The sequence below is a fragment of the Dipodomys ordii genome, unplaced genomic scaffold (assembly GCF_000151885.1).
Source record: "Dipodomys ordii isolate 6190 unplaced genomic scaffold, Dord_2.0 Scaffold108, whole genome shotgun sequence".
Lineage (NCBI taxonomy): Eukaryota > Metazoa > Chordata > Mammalia > Rodentia > Heteromyidae > Dipodomys > Dipodomys ordii.
The window spans coordinates 414,163-427,602 of record NW_012267324.1 but is presented as its reverse complement, the minus strand read 5'-3'; the positions used below and the strand labels follow the sequence as shown (position 1 = coordinate 427,602).

Genomic DNA, 13,440 nt, shown 5'->3' with positions numbered 1-13,440 from the left:
GCAAAAGAGCTCAGAGACAATGCCCAGGCCCTGAGTTCAAGCCCCACACTGACTAAAAAAAAAAAAAAGAGGCCAGGCGCTAGTGGCTCACGCCTGTCATCCTAGCTATTCAGGAGGCTGAGATCTGAGGATCACGGCTCAAAGCCAGTCGTGGCAGGGAAGTCTGTGAGACTCTTTTTTTTGGGGGTCCAGTCGTGGGGCCTGAACTCTGGGCCTGGGCGCTGTCCCTCAGCTCTTCAGCTCAAGGCTACTGCTCTACCACTTGAGCCACAGCACCACTTCTGGCTTTTTTTCTTTTTGCTTATGTGGTGCTGAGGAATCGAACCCAGGGCCTGGAAGCATACAAGGCAAACGCTCTACCACTGAGCCACCTTCCCAGCCCGAGATTCTTATATCCAACAAAAACCACTAGAAAACCGGAAGTGGTGCTGTGGCTCAAGCGGTAGAGCACTCGCCTTGAGCTGAAGAGCGCAAGGACAGTGCCCAGGCCCAGAGTTCAAGCCCCACGACTGACAAAAAAGAAAGAAAAAAGAAAAAAGAACTCAGGGACAGCGCCCAGGCCCAAGAGAGAGAGAGAGAAATTTTCAAGGGCAGAACACTTGAGAGAGAATCTTCTAGTAGTTAGGAGAAGGTCTGAGGTTAGAGCACCTGAGGCCTACCTAGCTTGGAAGGAGGAAGTGCCAACCAGGAGCCTCTTACCCCTATGGCGCTGGGAAAGCCAGAAGACTCCCATGGATTTCTCTGTCTCTCTGTCTGTCTGTCTCTGGTCATTTGTGGGGCTTGAACTCAGGGCCTAGGGACTGTCCCTGAAGCTCTCTGTGTTCAAGGCTAGCACTCTACTACTTGAGCCACAGCACCATTTCTGTTTTTTGAGGGGTTTATTGGGGAAAAGACTCTCACAGGGACTTTTCTGCCCAGGCTGGATTTGAACTGTGATCCTCAGTTCTCAGCCTCCTGAGTAGCTAGGATGACAGGCGGGAGCCACTGGCACCTGGCGCCTCCTGAGTTTCAGTTCTTCTGAACACGTACTGGAGGGGAGGGTGAGAGGTGGACGCGTTCTGAAGAGCTGTGCAGGAGTTTTGCAGGTTGGTTTGGATTAGCCTAGAGGTTTGCAACTACAGCAGATTTGGGCCCTTGTCCATATGGTTACTGTATTGGCATAGGAGTGCTACTGGCATACAGTTGGCACAGAACACAGATGCTTTTCAACATCCAACAACACACAAGGGGGGCGGGGGACATGACACAGCGCTGGCGGCCCGTGTGTCAACCCCAGGGCTGAGGTTGGGAAACACCGTCACCTCCACGCAGTGGGATGCTCACGCGGGAGGCAGCTGCCACGGACAGATCCATGAGTCACCTGCATGAGGAAGAGAGAGTGGACGGCAGGGAAGTGGGCGAAGGAGGTCACGGGAGACAGGAAAACATTTCAAGCTCTTAGGACAAAGCCAGACAGGCATGGGATGGAGGTGGAGATTAAAGGGAGGTGGTCATGTGTCCAGTCTCATGTGGGAGATGAGGAGCCCTGGGTCTTAGGAAACAATGGAGCTGGGTAGTTACTAGGTCATGAAGACACCAGCTCCCTGCAGCTCTGGTCTCAGTGGGCTGAGATGAGAAAAAACAGGCTGGTAAGAGAGGCCTGGGCGCGACTGAGGGCACACCTGACGCGTCTCCAGTCCTTGGTGTTCCCCAGAGTTCTCCAGGCTGACCGTGGGATGACAAAAAGAGAAGGAGAGCCGGGCGTCCGTGGCTCCTGCTTGTCACCCCAGCCGCTCAGGAGGCCGAGACCTGAGGATCGCAGTTGGAGGCCAGCCCCAGCAGAAAAGTCCATGCAGCTCTTATCTCCAAGAAAACACTCAGAAACAGTCAGACGTGGTGTGTGCTGTGGTTCACGCAGGAGAGCGCTCTCCTCAAGCACAAAGAGGCCCTGAGTTCAAGCCCCAGACCAGCAAAGCGAAAAACCAAACCCAGAAGTGGTGCTGTGGCTCTAAGTGGTAGAGGGCTAGCCTCGAGCAAAAGAGCTCAAGGGACAGCGACCTGGCCCTGAATATAAGCTTCAGGACTGGCACGGGGGGGGGGGGGGGGGGGGGAGAGGGAGAGAGGGAGAGAGGGAGAGCTGTAATAGAAACGTAAAAGGGAACAGATGACAGACCTATGAGGTGACAGGTATCTTGCGTAGGGGCCTGGGGTGATTTAGGTTATTAGCCGAAGGAAAATGGAAGCCACAGAAGGTTCTAAGCAGATGAACATGGGCTGTCAGGTTCTCGTTTGTTGGTTTGTTTGTTTGGTGCTGATCCTGGGGGTTTTATCTCAGGGACTCAGACTTGTTTGGCAGGCAGGAGACCAGAGCCATACTTCCCGCCCCTGACTTGGGCGTGTGTGTGTGTGTGTGTGTGTGAACTCAGGGCCTGGGTGCTGTCCCTGAGCTTTTTCATCTCAAGGCTGGTGCTCTACCATATGAGCCACCCCTCTACTTTTGGCTTTTTGCTACTTAACTGGCAATAAGAGTCTCACAGACATTCCTGCCAGAGCTGGCTTTGAACTGTGATCCTCAGATCTCAGCTTCTGAGCAGTGAGGATGACAGGCGGGAGCCACCAGCTCCCAGCTTCGACTTAGATTTTACCAAGCTCTCTCTCTCTCTCTTTTTTTTTGGGGGGTCCGGTCGTGGGGCCTGAACTCTGGGCCTGGGCGCTGTCCCTCAGCTCTTCAGCTTAATGCTAGCACTCTACCACTTAAGTCACAGGTTTTTTCTTTTTGCTTATGTGGTGCTGAGGAATCGAACCCAGGGCCTTAGGCATGCAAGGCAAGTGCTCTACCACTGAGCCAACTTCCCAGCCCTTACCAAGCTCTCTCTGGCTGCAGCACTGAAGCCAGGTGGAGACAGTCCCCAGCTTCCAGCCCCAGGGGGTAAAATTTGGGAAGAGATGAGTTTGCTGAGACTGGGTGTTGGGGTGAGTGAAAAGTCACTCACTATGATTCAGAGGTTTTGGCCTGGAGGATTACTTAGGCTGGCGTTTCTTTTTTCTTTTTGGTCGGTCGTGGAGCTTGAACTCACAGCAAGCGCTCTACCACATGAGCCACAGCGCCACTTCCAGCTTTTTCTGCGTATGTGGTGCTGAGGAATTGAACCCAGGGCCTCATGCATGCGAGGCCAGCGCTCTACCACTGAGCCCCCTTCTCAGCCCAGGCTGGAGTTTCTAGTGGAGTGAATGGGAGAGAAAAGGGGAGCAAGAAAGGACCATGCACAGGAAGGAGGAGGATGGAGGCGCATTTCAAGGTCAACGGCGATAAAGGTCCAGGTGGGAGCCAGCCCTGATGTTGACACCTCTAATCCCAGCACTTAGGAGACAGAGGCAGGCGGGTCACGCGTTCCCGGCCAGCTGGAGAAATAGTGTCTCCGGCCAGGGAGACGTTATCCAGGTACTGGTGTCTCAAACCTGTCATCCTAGCTACTCAGGACCCTGAGATCTGAGGGCCACAGTTCGAAGCCAGCCCAGGCAGGAAAGTCCATGAGACTCTTATCTTCAGTTAGCCACCAGAAAACCAGAAGTGTGCTGTGGCTTAAAGGGATAGAGTGCTAACCTTGAGTGCAAAACTCCGAGACAGCATCAAGGCCCTGAGTTCAAGTCCCAGGACTGACAAGAAAACACAGGAATTTAAATGAGTGGATGTAGGGGAGAAGAGCAGGAAGATGCTTTGGGAGGGGTGGAGGGAAGAGAACTCTTTGTCCTCCGAAACCACAGAATCCTGGTAGTGATGCAAAGTACCTGGGAGGCAGAAATGGAGGACCACACTTCAAGACCAGCCCTGGCTTCACATAATAATACTAACACATTGATGATACAGCATCTCAACCAACAGCTGGGTGTAGTGGTGGTCCCGAGAGGCACGTTGGGGGAACTATAGGAGGACTGCAGTACAGGCCAGCTCTGGCCCAAAGCAAGACTAGATTATGACAGAATGGTTCAAGTGGTAGAACGCCTGCCTAGCATGCTCAAGGTCCTAAGTTCGAATCCCAGGACCACCCCAAAACCAGATCTGCCGTCCCCTAGAAGGAGGGACTATGTCTGTGCCCACCCCACACCCTAGATCAGGCATGATTGGGGTCATGGAGATAAGACCCCTCACTAGCTGGGGCAGAGAACTTGTCCACCCTGGGCTTTAGGGTGACCCAGCCCTTCCCCTCCTCCCCACACACCTACCTGCATTTCCCCATAGGTCGGGGTTAATCTCCACCTCCCTCTCCTAGGAGCAGAGAGACATCGGATCAGAGAAGTAGCTAAGACCAGGGACAGCTCCTCCCAAGTTCCCTCTCTCCCACTCCACCCTGAGTAGAACCCGCCCACCCTCCGCACAATCAAATGCTCTCCTACTCCCCAGCCAATCAGATTCCAATCTCCTGATGCTCAGCCAATAGGACTCAGTCCTCTGCCCCTCAGTCTTTTAAACTCTGCAGTCCCACCTCTTAGCCAATCAGACTCCATCCTCTTTTCAACCAATCTTACTCTTCTCAGCTGACTAGACTCCTCCCCCACTTTCCAGCCAATCAAAGTTGGTCTCTTAGCCCATTTAACCAATGTTTTCCACTTTCCTGTCTCTCAGCCAATCAGACTTGGCCCTACCCCCTCCTCAACCTATCAGAAGCACTTCTCTTGTCCCTCAGCCAATAAGAATGCTCCTTTGCATTCCTAGGGAAATGACTGCTGAAGTCTGTTCAGTTAAGCCAGCCTGGGTTACATAGCAAGACCCTACTTCAAAGAGGAGGAAGGGGGCTGGGAAGGTGGCTCAGTGGTAGCGTGCTTGCCTAGCATGCACGAAGCCCTGGGTTCCATTCCTCAGTACCACAGACACAGAAAAACCCAGAAGTGGCACTGTGGCTCAAGTCGTAGGCTGCTAGCAAAAGAAGCTCAGGGACAGTGCCCAGGCCCTGAGCTCAAGCCCCAGGACTGGCAAAAGAGGAAAAGAAAAAAGAATAACTGCAAGGCAGACCAGTTTAGCAACTGTTTGTTTCGCCCCCTGGGCCCCTGGATACATCTATACATCAAACACATAATTAGGGCTCCGTCTCCTGCCTTCCCTGCTGTCACTGGCGATGACATATGTATTAGATTATGCAATTATGCAGTGGATCCAACCTGGGACTCACACTCAGGTCTGTCGGGTCCAGGGGCCACAAAGCTGCCTGGAAGACCATCCCTTGTGCCCTCCCCGTAAGAGGCTGCTACCTAGTGCTCACTCAGAGGTTGGGAGCCATTCTGATGGTGACTGGACTCAGGCTGGCACGGGGCTGCCTCTCCCACCTTAGTGTCCTCGTCTGTCAAACGGGGAGAGTATCCACCTCGAGTCCTCTCCTCACTGGCTTTGGGAAGCATCAGAGATATGAAGTGTGCCAAAAATAACTGGGCAGGGGCAGGTGCTGGTGGCTCATGCCTATAATCCCGGCTATTGAAGAGGCAGAGATCTGAGGATCGCGGTTCAAAGCCAGCCTGGGCAGGAAAAATCCATGAGACTCCTATCTCCAATTCATCACACAAAAGACCAGAAGTGGAGTTGTGGCTCAAGTGGTAGAGCACTGGCCTTGAGCCAAAGGAGTTCAGGAACAGTGCCCAGACGCAGGTTCAAGCCTCAGGACTGGAAAAATTATAATACAAAAAAATTATTAATAATAATAAGAAGAAGAACAACAAGGGGGTGGGGGGGAGGGGGGAAGGAGAAGGATTGGGATGGGGGGGAGGGGGAGGCTGGGAAGGGATGGGAAGGGTAAACAAAGGAGGAGGCTGCAATGCTTGGTAAGAAATGTACGCATTATCCTGCCCATGCAATTGTAACCCCTCTGTACAGTTTGTTCACAAATAAAATAAAATAAAATTTAAAAAAAAAGAAATATATTCCTAAGAAGCCATAAAAAAAAAAAGAAGAACAACAACAAAGCAAGAAGCCAAACAAGTACAGATGCCCAAACATTCACAGCAGCACTTTTACAATGAGCAATAACCCAACTGGCCATCCAATGTCACACAGATACACAAAATGCCATCTATCCACACAATAGAATATTACACAGCCACAAAAAGTGAACGGGGTGTGGCTGCAATGTGGGTAACCACGACTGAACCTTGAGAGCCCCGGGCTGCGTGCAGAAAGCTGCTGCGCTGCTGCGGGGGACAGATGAGCTGCTGCCAGGGCCGGTGGGGGGAGGGGTGCGATTGCTTTATTGGGTGCAGGGTTTCCATTGGGGGTGATGAAAATGTTTTAGAAACATGAGGTCAGGATTGCACAATGCTGCAAGTGTTCCAAATGTCACTGAATTGAATGATTGCTTTCATGTCTTATGAATACATATCCCTTAATAAATAGGGACAGCCGGGAGCTGGTGGTTCACGCCTGTCACCGCAGTTAAATAAATAAATAAATTATATATATATATATATATGCAAGGCTTCCATAACAACAAAATATCAAAAGCCTGAAAGAGCCAGGCTCGTGCCTGTCATCCTAGCTCCTCAGGAGGCTGAGATCTGAGGATCCGGTTCAAAGCCAGCCAAGGCAGGAAAGTCCATGAGACTCCTATCTCCAATAAACCACCAGAAAACCAGAAGTGGCGCTGTAGCTCAAGTGGTAGAGCGCTCGCCTTGAGCTGAAGAGCTGAGGGACAGCGCCCAGGCCCAGAGTTCAAGCCCCATGATCGACCAAAAAAAAAATCTGGAAATGGCACTGTGGCCAAGGGGTAGAGCGCTGACCTTGAGCAAAAAAAAGCTCAGGGACAGCGTCCAGGCCCTGAGTTCAAGCCTTACCACCAACAAAAAAGCCAGGCTGGAGGCATGGCTCAAGCGGTACAGCATCTTGGGTAACAAGCCATAAAACCAAAAAAACAAGAAAGAGGGGGCGGATTCATGGCACACAGCCCCCCCATTTTCCCTCCCCTCACGCACCCCTCCCTGCCAAGGCTGTGTGGAGGGTCCGTGCGCAATACCGGCAGCTGATTAAATCTCACCTTTGGTCTTCCACAAAGACAGACAGTGAAGGCGGCCTGGGCGGGTGAGAGTCCTCATCGCTGGCTTTTAGTGTTTCCCTGCAGCCAGTGGGTCCGACCCACGGCAGCCGGGGCTGGCTCCAGACACAGTGGCACGCATGGCTGCGTCAAGGCCCAGCTTTAAGGCCCTGCCGGCTCCCGGGGGCAGGAGGGGGGCAGGAGGGGGGCGGGGCAGGGGGGGCTGCGACGCAAGGGAAGTCCTGGATTTGGAAGGTGCCCAGGGTAGGGAGGTAATTCCTGACAGACTCTGGTCTGGCGTTGGCAGGCAAACCTCTAATCTTTGAATGGACTGTACCTGTGGGTCTGGTGGGGCCAGTGGGGTGGGTAGACTCCCCCCCAAAGGCAGACCACCCCAGGCCCAACTTCCTGCTCATCATACAAGGTGCACCTGCCCGGGCTGCTGTGGAAGCTCCATCCTCAAACCTCAGCCTCCTGAGTCGCTGGGATTCTAGGCCTGAGCCTCCCGTGCCCGGCTCGCTTGCTTTTCCTTTTCATTTCTTCCTTCCTTTCTTCCTTGGGCTCACTTGGCTTTTTCATCTCTAGGCTGGTGCTCTACCACTTGAACCACAGCTCCACGTCTGGCTTTTTGCTGATTCATTGGAGATAAGAATCTTGTGGACTTTCCTGCCTGGGCTGGCTTTGAACTGAGATCCTCCAGACCTCAGTCTGGTGCCCACTCTCTGCCCATGGAGGTAGAAGGTGGAGGCCTCCCCCCACCCCCCAATTCCCAGACCCCAGGAAATTGCCTCTCACTCCCCATTCCATGACTTTCTTCCTGAGGCCCCACTGTGGCCTGGCTCTGTGTAAGGGGGTGGCTGGGCCCCCAGGAAGTCGGCCCTGGCAGCTACGCCCCATGGGTGCGTCCCCCGTGGGTGGAGCCCTGGGGGAGGCCCCGGCCTGCGTCAGTCCGGGCTTTCCCAGGCCTGGAATAGCTCTGGAAACTCTGGTTTGGGGCAGGAGGCCCACGAGGGGAGCAGCTCACCTACGCGGAGCCTGCCTGGCCCGAGGTTTGTGGCACATCCCTGTAATCGCAGCAACTCAGGAGGGGAAGGCAGGAGGAGCAAGGGTTCCAGGCCAGCCGGGGCTACATCCTCATAAGACCCTGCTTCCAGAGAGAAAGAGGGGAGGGGGGAGACAGAGAGGGAGAGAAGTGGGGGGGGAGAGAAAGGGGAGGAGGGAGGCCCACTTGGTAGAACTCAGCCACAAGCACCCTGAGAAGAGCAAGAATCCCACCCAGGAGGACTCAGCCACCAAGTACCCAGAGAAAACGAAGGAGTAGGCATTCCACTCAGAAGGGACTCAGCCACAAGCACCCAGAGAAGAACTCAGCCACAAGCACCCAGAGAAGAACTCAGCCACAAGCACCCAGAGGACGGGATCATTCACAATCAAGCAAGGTGAGTCTAGACGCTGGCTCCTGGGATAAAACCAGGATCCCGAAGGCTCAGGTCCAACATACGCTCTCAACCCCATCCAGGAGCGGGAACAGAGTAAGAGATGGAGTGGCCGCATCTTTCTGGGCTTTATGGACTGAGGCTGAGCAGACCCAATAATCCCCAGTCCTTTCCTGAGCCTGAGCTCTGGCAGCACAGGACGTAAGGGCCTGGCCGGCCTCACTTGCTATCGTTTGAATCCAAATGTCCCCCAAACCCAGCCCATGGCACTTCTAGGAGGAGGTGGAGCCTATAAGAAATATGGGGTTGAAAAAAATAAAAATAAATAAATAAATTAAATTAAATTAAAAGAAAAAGAAATATGGGGTTGAGCCGAGCACTGTAGCTCACACCTGTAATCCCAGCTACTCAGGAGGCTGGAATCTGATGATCATGGTTGGAAACCAGCCCGGGCAGGAAAGTTGGTGAGAATCATCTCCAAGTAACTACTAAAAAAAAAAAAAAAAAGCTGGAAGTGGAGCTGTGGCTCAAATGGTACAGCGCCAGCCTTGAGTGAAAAAGCTCAGGGACAGCCCCCAGGACCTGAGTTCAAGCCACAGGACTGGCACAAAAAAAGAAAGGAAAGAGGGCTGGGAAGGCGGCTCAGTGGTAGAGCGCTTGCCTTGCATGCCTGAGGCCCTGGGTTCGATTCCTCAGCACCACATAAGCAAAAAGAAAAAAGCCGGAAGTGGCGCTGTGGCTCAGGTGGTAGAGCGCTAGCCTTGAGCTGAAGACAGTGCCCAGGCCCAGAGTTCAAGGCCCCACGACCGGACCAAAAGAAAAGAAAGGAAAGAGAGGGAGGGAGAGAGAGAGACAGAGAGAAACTAACTGTAGGCGTCTCTACCTGGCCTCCTAGCTCCTCGTTTTGTTTTTCTCTTTTTCCTCTTATGTATTTAGCTGGTCCTAAAACTTGAAGTCAGAGCCTAGTGCTGTCCCTGAGCAATTTCTTTTTGTCCTCAAGGCTGGAGCTCTACCACTTAAGCAATGGCTCCATTTTGTCCGTCGTGGGGCTTGAACTCTGGGCCTGGGCACTGTCCCTCAGCTCTTCAGCTCAAGGCGAGCACTCTAGCACTTGAGCCACAGCGCCACTTCCCAGTTTCTGGGGATTGATTGGAGATAAGAGTCTCACGGACTTTCCTGCCCGGGCTGGCTTTGAACTGCGGTCCTCAGACCTCAGCCTCCTGAGTAGCTGGGATTACAGGCGTGAGCCACCGTGCCCGGCCTGGCCTCCGGACATCCTGACAGGCAGGGAGGATGGGAGAGGAGAAGGGGAGACCTTGAGGCCCAGTTGACCTTTGGCCTAGGCCACGGAGCTCCCGGGGAGCGGGGTGGGGGTGGTGGGGGGAACAACTGTGCCATTCACCACTGGACTTTGACAGGGCAGCAGGCCGGGCAGGGTGCCTCCCGGCTGCCTCTTTCCAGCACGCCCAGCGCTGTCCACCGAGGCCGGCTGGAGCTCAGCATGGCTGGGGGCCACCTCTGCTTCCTGCTCGTTCTACTGCTGTGGCCAGGTGGAAGCGCAGGTAGGTTGGAGGCAGGGGCGGAGGCGGGGCGGTGCATTCTGGGGTCAGCAGAAGTGTTGGGCCTCCATGTGGGCCGAGACCAGAGGCAGCAGGAGCCCCAGCTGTCCAGAAAGCTCTGGTCTGAGGACTTAGCAAGTGGCAGTGAGGAAAAGAGGCAGAAGAAGAGGTGGTATTTTCTTTTGTTTAAGCCAACACCGGGTCTCAAATGCAGAGCCTCATGCTCTGGCTTGGCCTTTTCCACTCAAGGCTGGCGCTCTACCACTTGGGCGACGACTCTGCTTCTGGCTTTTTTTTTTCTAGTTAACTGGAGATAAGAGTCTCATGGACTTTCCTGCCTGAACTGGCTTCGAACCTGATCCTCAGATCTCAGCCTCTTGAGTAGTGAGTATGACAGACGTGAGCCACCAGCGCCTGGCTTTCTTAGAGAGTTTTAAGGAGAAAAGAAGAAAGTTAGAAAACAAGAATAAAATGAACTTTCTGAAGAAGGGTCAGGATTCTCAACGCAGGATTTGTCTATTAAAACTTCCTGGCTGGGCACTGGTGGCTCACGCCTGTCATCCCAGCTACTCAGGAGGCTGAGATCATGGTTCAAAGCCAGCCAGGGCAGGAAAGGCCATGAGATTATCTGCAACAAACCACCAGAAAACCAGAGGTGGTGCTGTGGCTCAAGTGGTAGAGCGCTCACCTTGAGCTGAAGAGCTGAGGGACAGCGCCCAGGCCCAGAGTTCAAGCCCCACGACTGACCAAAACAAGCAAATCTATGGGTTCGAATCCTGCTTCTGCTACTGCCTAGCTGTGTAGCCTTAAGCTGGTATCTTCACTTCTCTGGGCTTCTGGGAACTTGTTCTATTCAGGGGGCTCAGAAAACCTATTGCTGAGTGTTGTCCTGAGGATTCAGTTAGGCCGGTCTGTGAGGGTGGTGCCTGAGACACAGTAAATGTTCAGTAAACCTTGGCAATGACCAACACCTCACTCCTAACCCAGCCCTCCCCGCCGTGAGCCCCCACGCAGCCTACTCCCCCCGCCAACTTTCACCCGATGCCAGGCCACATTGCGCCCCCCTACTGTCCCGGCGCTGTGGCCGGACCGCCGGGTGGACGAGCTGTCTCTCCCCATAGATTCTCTGCCTTTGCTCATGGACTCCATCATCCAGGCCGTGGCCGAGCTGGAGCAGAAGGAGCTGGAAGGGGGCCCAGCTGCCTCTGTCCGGGTGCTGCTGTCCGCGGGGCCCCCTGGCGGCCTCCCCCGGTTCCTGCGGGACTCTGTGAGCCCCGGGGCTTCCCCGCTGGACCCGGACCCTCTGGGGGCCGAGCTGCGCGCCCTGGTGGACCGAGTGGCCCAGCACGAGGTTCGGGGCCGGCAGGAGCGCGGGGTGCTGCTGGCCCCCGACGGCTCCACCGTGGCCCTGAGGCCTCTGCTCTTGGGGCTGGAGGCCGGGCAGCAGGGGCGCAGGGCTGTGCCTTTGGGGGACGGCCTCAGGCCCCCGGGGGACACCGGAGGAGACACCCTGGCGGGATCCAGGAACGACTCTGCCAATGTCACCTGGGTGGGGGAGCAGGCCGAGCCCCCCGCCGCCGTGGACAGCCTCCTGGCCGCCGCCCTGGCCACGGAGCTGGGCCTGGCTTTCCTCCACCCTCGCCCCATCCCCAGCCCGCCCGGCCTGGGCTCTGAGGGCTGCTGGGACCGGCTCTCCTCCCCCCAGAACTTCACGCTGCTCGACCCCCCCACGACCCCCCTCACCATGGCCTTCCTCAACGGGGCTCTGGACGGGGTGCTCCTCGGGGAGCACCTGAGCCGCCTCCCGCCGCCCCGGCCCCGGCTCAGCCTCCTGTTGGGACAGTACTACGGGGCTGGCGTGGACGGAGACCCGGGCTTCCGCAGCAACTTCCGGCGGCAGAGAGGCGCGGCTCTGATTTCAGCCCCCAACCTGGCCCAGCAGGTGTGGGGGGCCCTCATTCTGCTGCAAAGCCTGGAGCCCCGACACCCCCAGCTACACAACAGGAGCCGAGAGCAGCTGGCCCAGGCGGCCAGCTATGCTTCCCAAGAGTTCACCCAGGCCTTCCTAGGTAAGATCACCCCACCTCCCCACCCCCACCCCCACCCCCGCCCTGGGGCTCAGCCCCTCAGAATCAGACATTCCCACCCCACTCCATCAGGAGGATCTGGGGACAGTGGCTCAGCACACACGAGAAAATGCTGACGTTGGGCCTTCAAGGATGAACAGGAGTTGATCTGATTTTTTTTTTTTGGCTAGTCTTGGGGCTTTAGCTCAGGGCCTGGGCGCTGTCCCCGATCTTCTCTGTGCTCAAGGCTGGCACTTGACCACTTGGACCACAGCACCACTTCCGGCTTTTTCTAAGTGGTTTATTGGATGAAGATCAGAGTCTCACGGACTTCCCTGCCTAGACTGGCTTTAAACTGTGAGCCTCAGATCTCAGCCTTCTGAGTAGCTAGGTTGACAGTTGTGAGCTACCAGCGCCCAGATCCTTTTTTTTTTTTAAAGTCAGTTTTCCATGACTGTCACAAAACACTTTAGACAAAGAAACTTAAAATGAAGAAAGGTTTGTCTGGGTTTACGGTGTGGTAGGTTTGTCTCTGTACCATTGGTCCCTTGGTCCTGGGACTGAGCCTAAAACACGACCAATGACCAACTTCTGCCCATTAGGCTAAGCCTCCTCCATGTTCCCAGCACCTCCCAGTTACACCAACTGAAGACTGGGCCTTTACCATCCAGGGCCCATGAGCTCCACACTGGCTGGAGTATATGCATAGACAATTATGTGCCAGCGCATTCCAACCAGCGGCTCAGCAAACACGGAGGTTCAGCCAGGAGTTGGGGCAGCAGCTACACCTGTGCATCTATCTTGAGGCTCCACGCTTCACCTCTCTGAATCTTGCCTATCTTAGAAAAGCTGCATAAAAGCCACTGCATCAGGCTGGGAAGGTGGCTCAGTGGTAGAGCGCTTGCCTCACATGCATGAGGCCCTGGGTTCCATTCCTCAGCACCACATACACAGAAAAAGCCAGAAGTGGCGCTGTGGCTCAAGTGGTAGAGCGCTCACCTTGTGCAGAAGCAGCTCAGGGACAGCGCCCAGACCTGAGTTCAAGCCCCAGGAGTGGCAAAAAAGAAAAAGAAAATAAGCCACTGCAACTTCTTGGATTGGCCGGATGGTTAGGAAGTTGCACACGACCGGAGAGTTCAGTCAGAGCCCCCTTTGGCTGTCAGTGCCAGGAAGCTTAGGCTGGCTTCGAACTCGCCATCTCCCCTCGTTTGCCCGCTGGGCGCTGGGATGACCCGGATGAACCGCCACACCTAGCTGATGTTTGTTATTGTTTTTCCTTCCGTGGGCCTGGTTCGGGGATCCGGGAGAGAGATCAGATCTGGACGTTGTGGGACGGGATGACTCCCGCGGTCCTGGGGTCCCCGCCGACGGCAGCCGGTGCGGGGTG

General features: G+C 55.1%; 1 protein-coding gene across 1 annotated transcript in view; it reads left to right on the top strand.

The window, feature by feature from the left end:
* Positions 1-9,867: 9,867 nt before the first annotated feature.
* The window catches only part of Pglyrp2 (peptidoglycan recognition protein 2), a 5,828-nt gene continuing 2,255 nt past the window's right edge, over positions 9,868-13,440 (top strand). The window contains exons 1-2 of the mRNA XM_013028282.1: positions 9,868-9,990; positions 11,109-12,056. Coding sequence (XP_012883736.1) covers positions 9,930-9,990; positions 11,109-12,056 — 1,009 coding nt within the window. The 5' untranslated portion in view covers positions 9,868-9,929. The remainder of the gene's footprint in view (positions 9,991-11,108; positions 12,057-13,440) is intronic.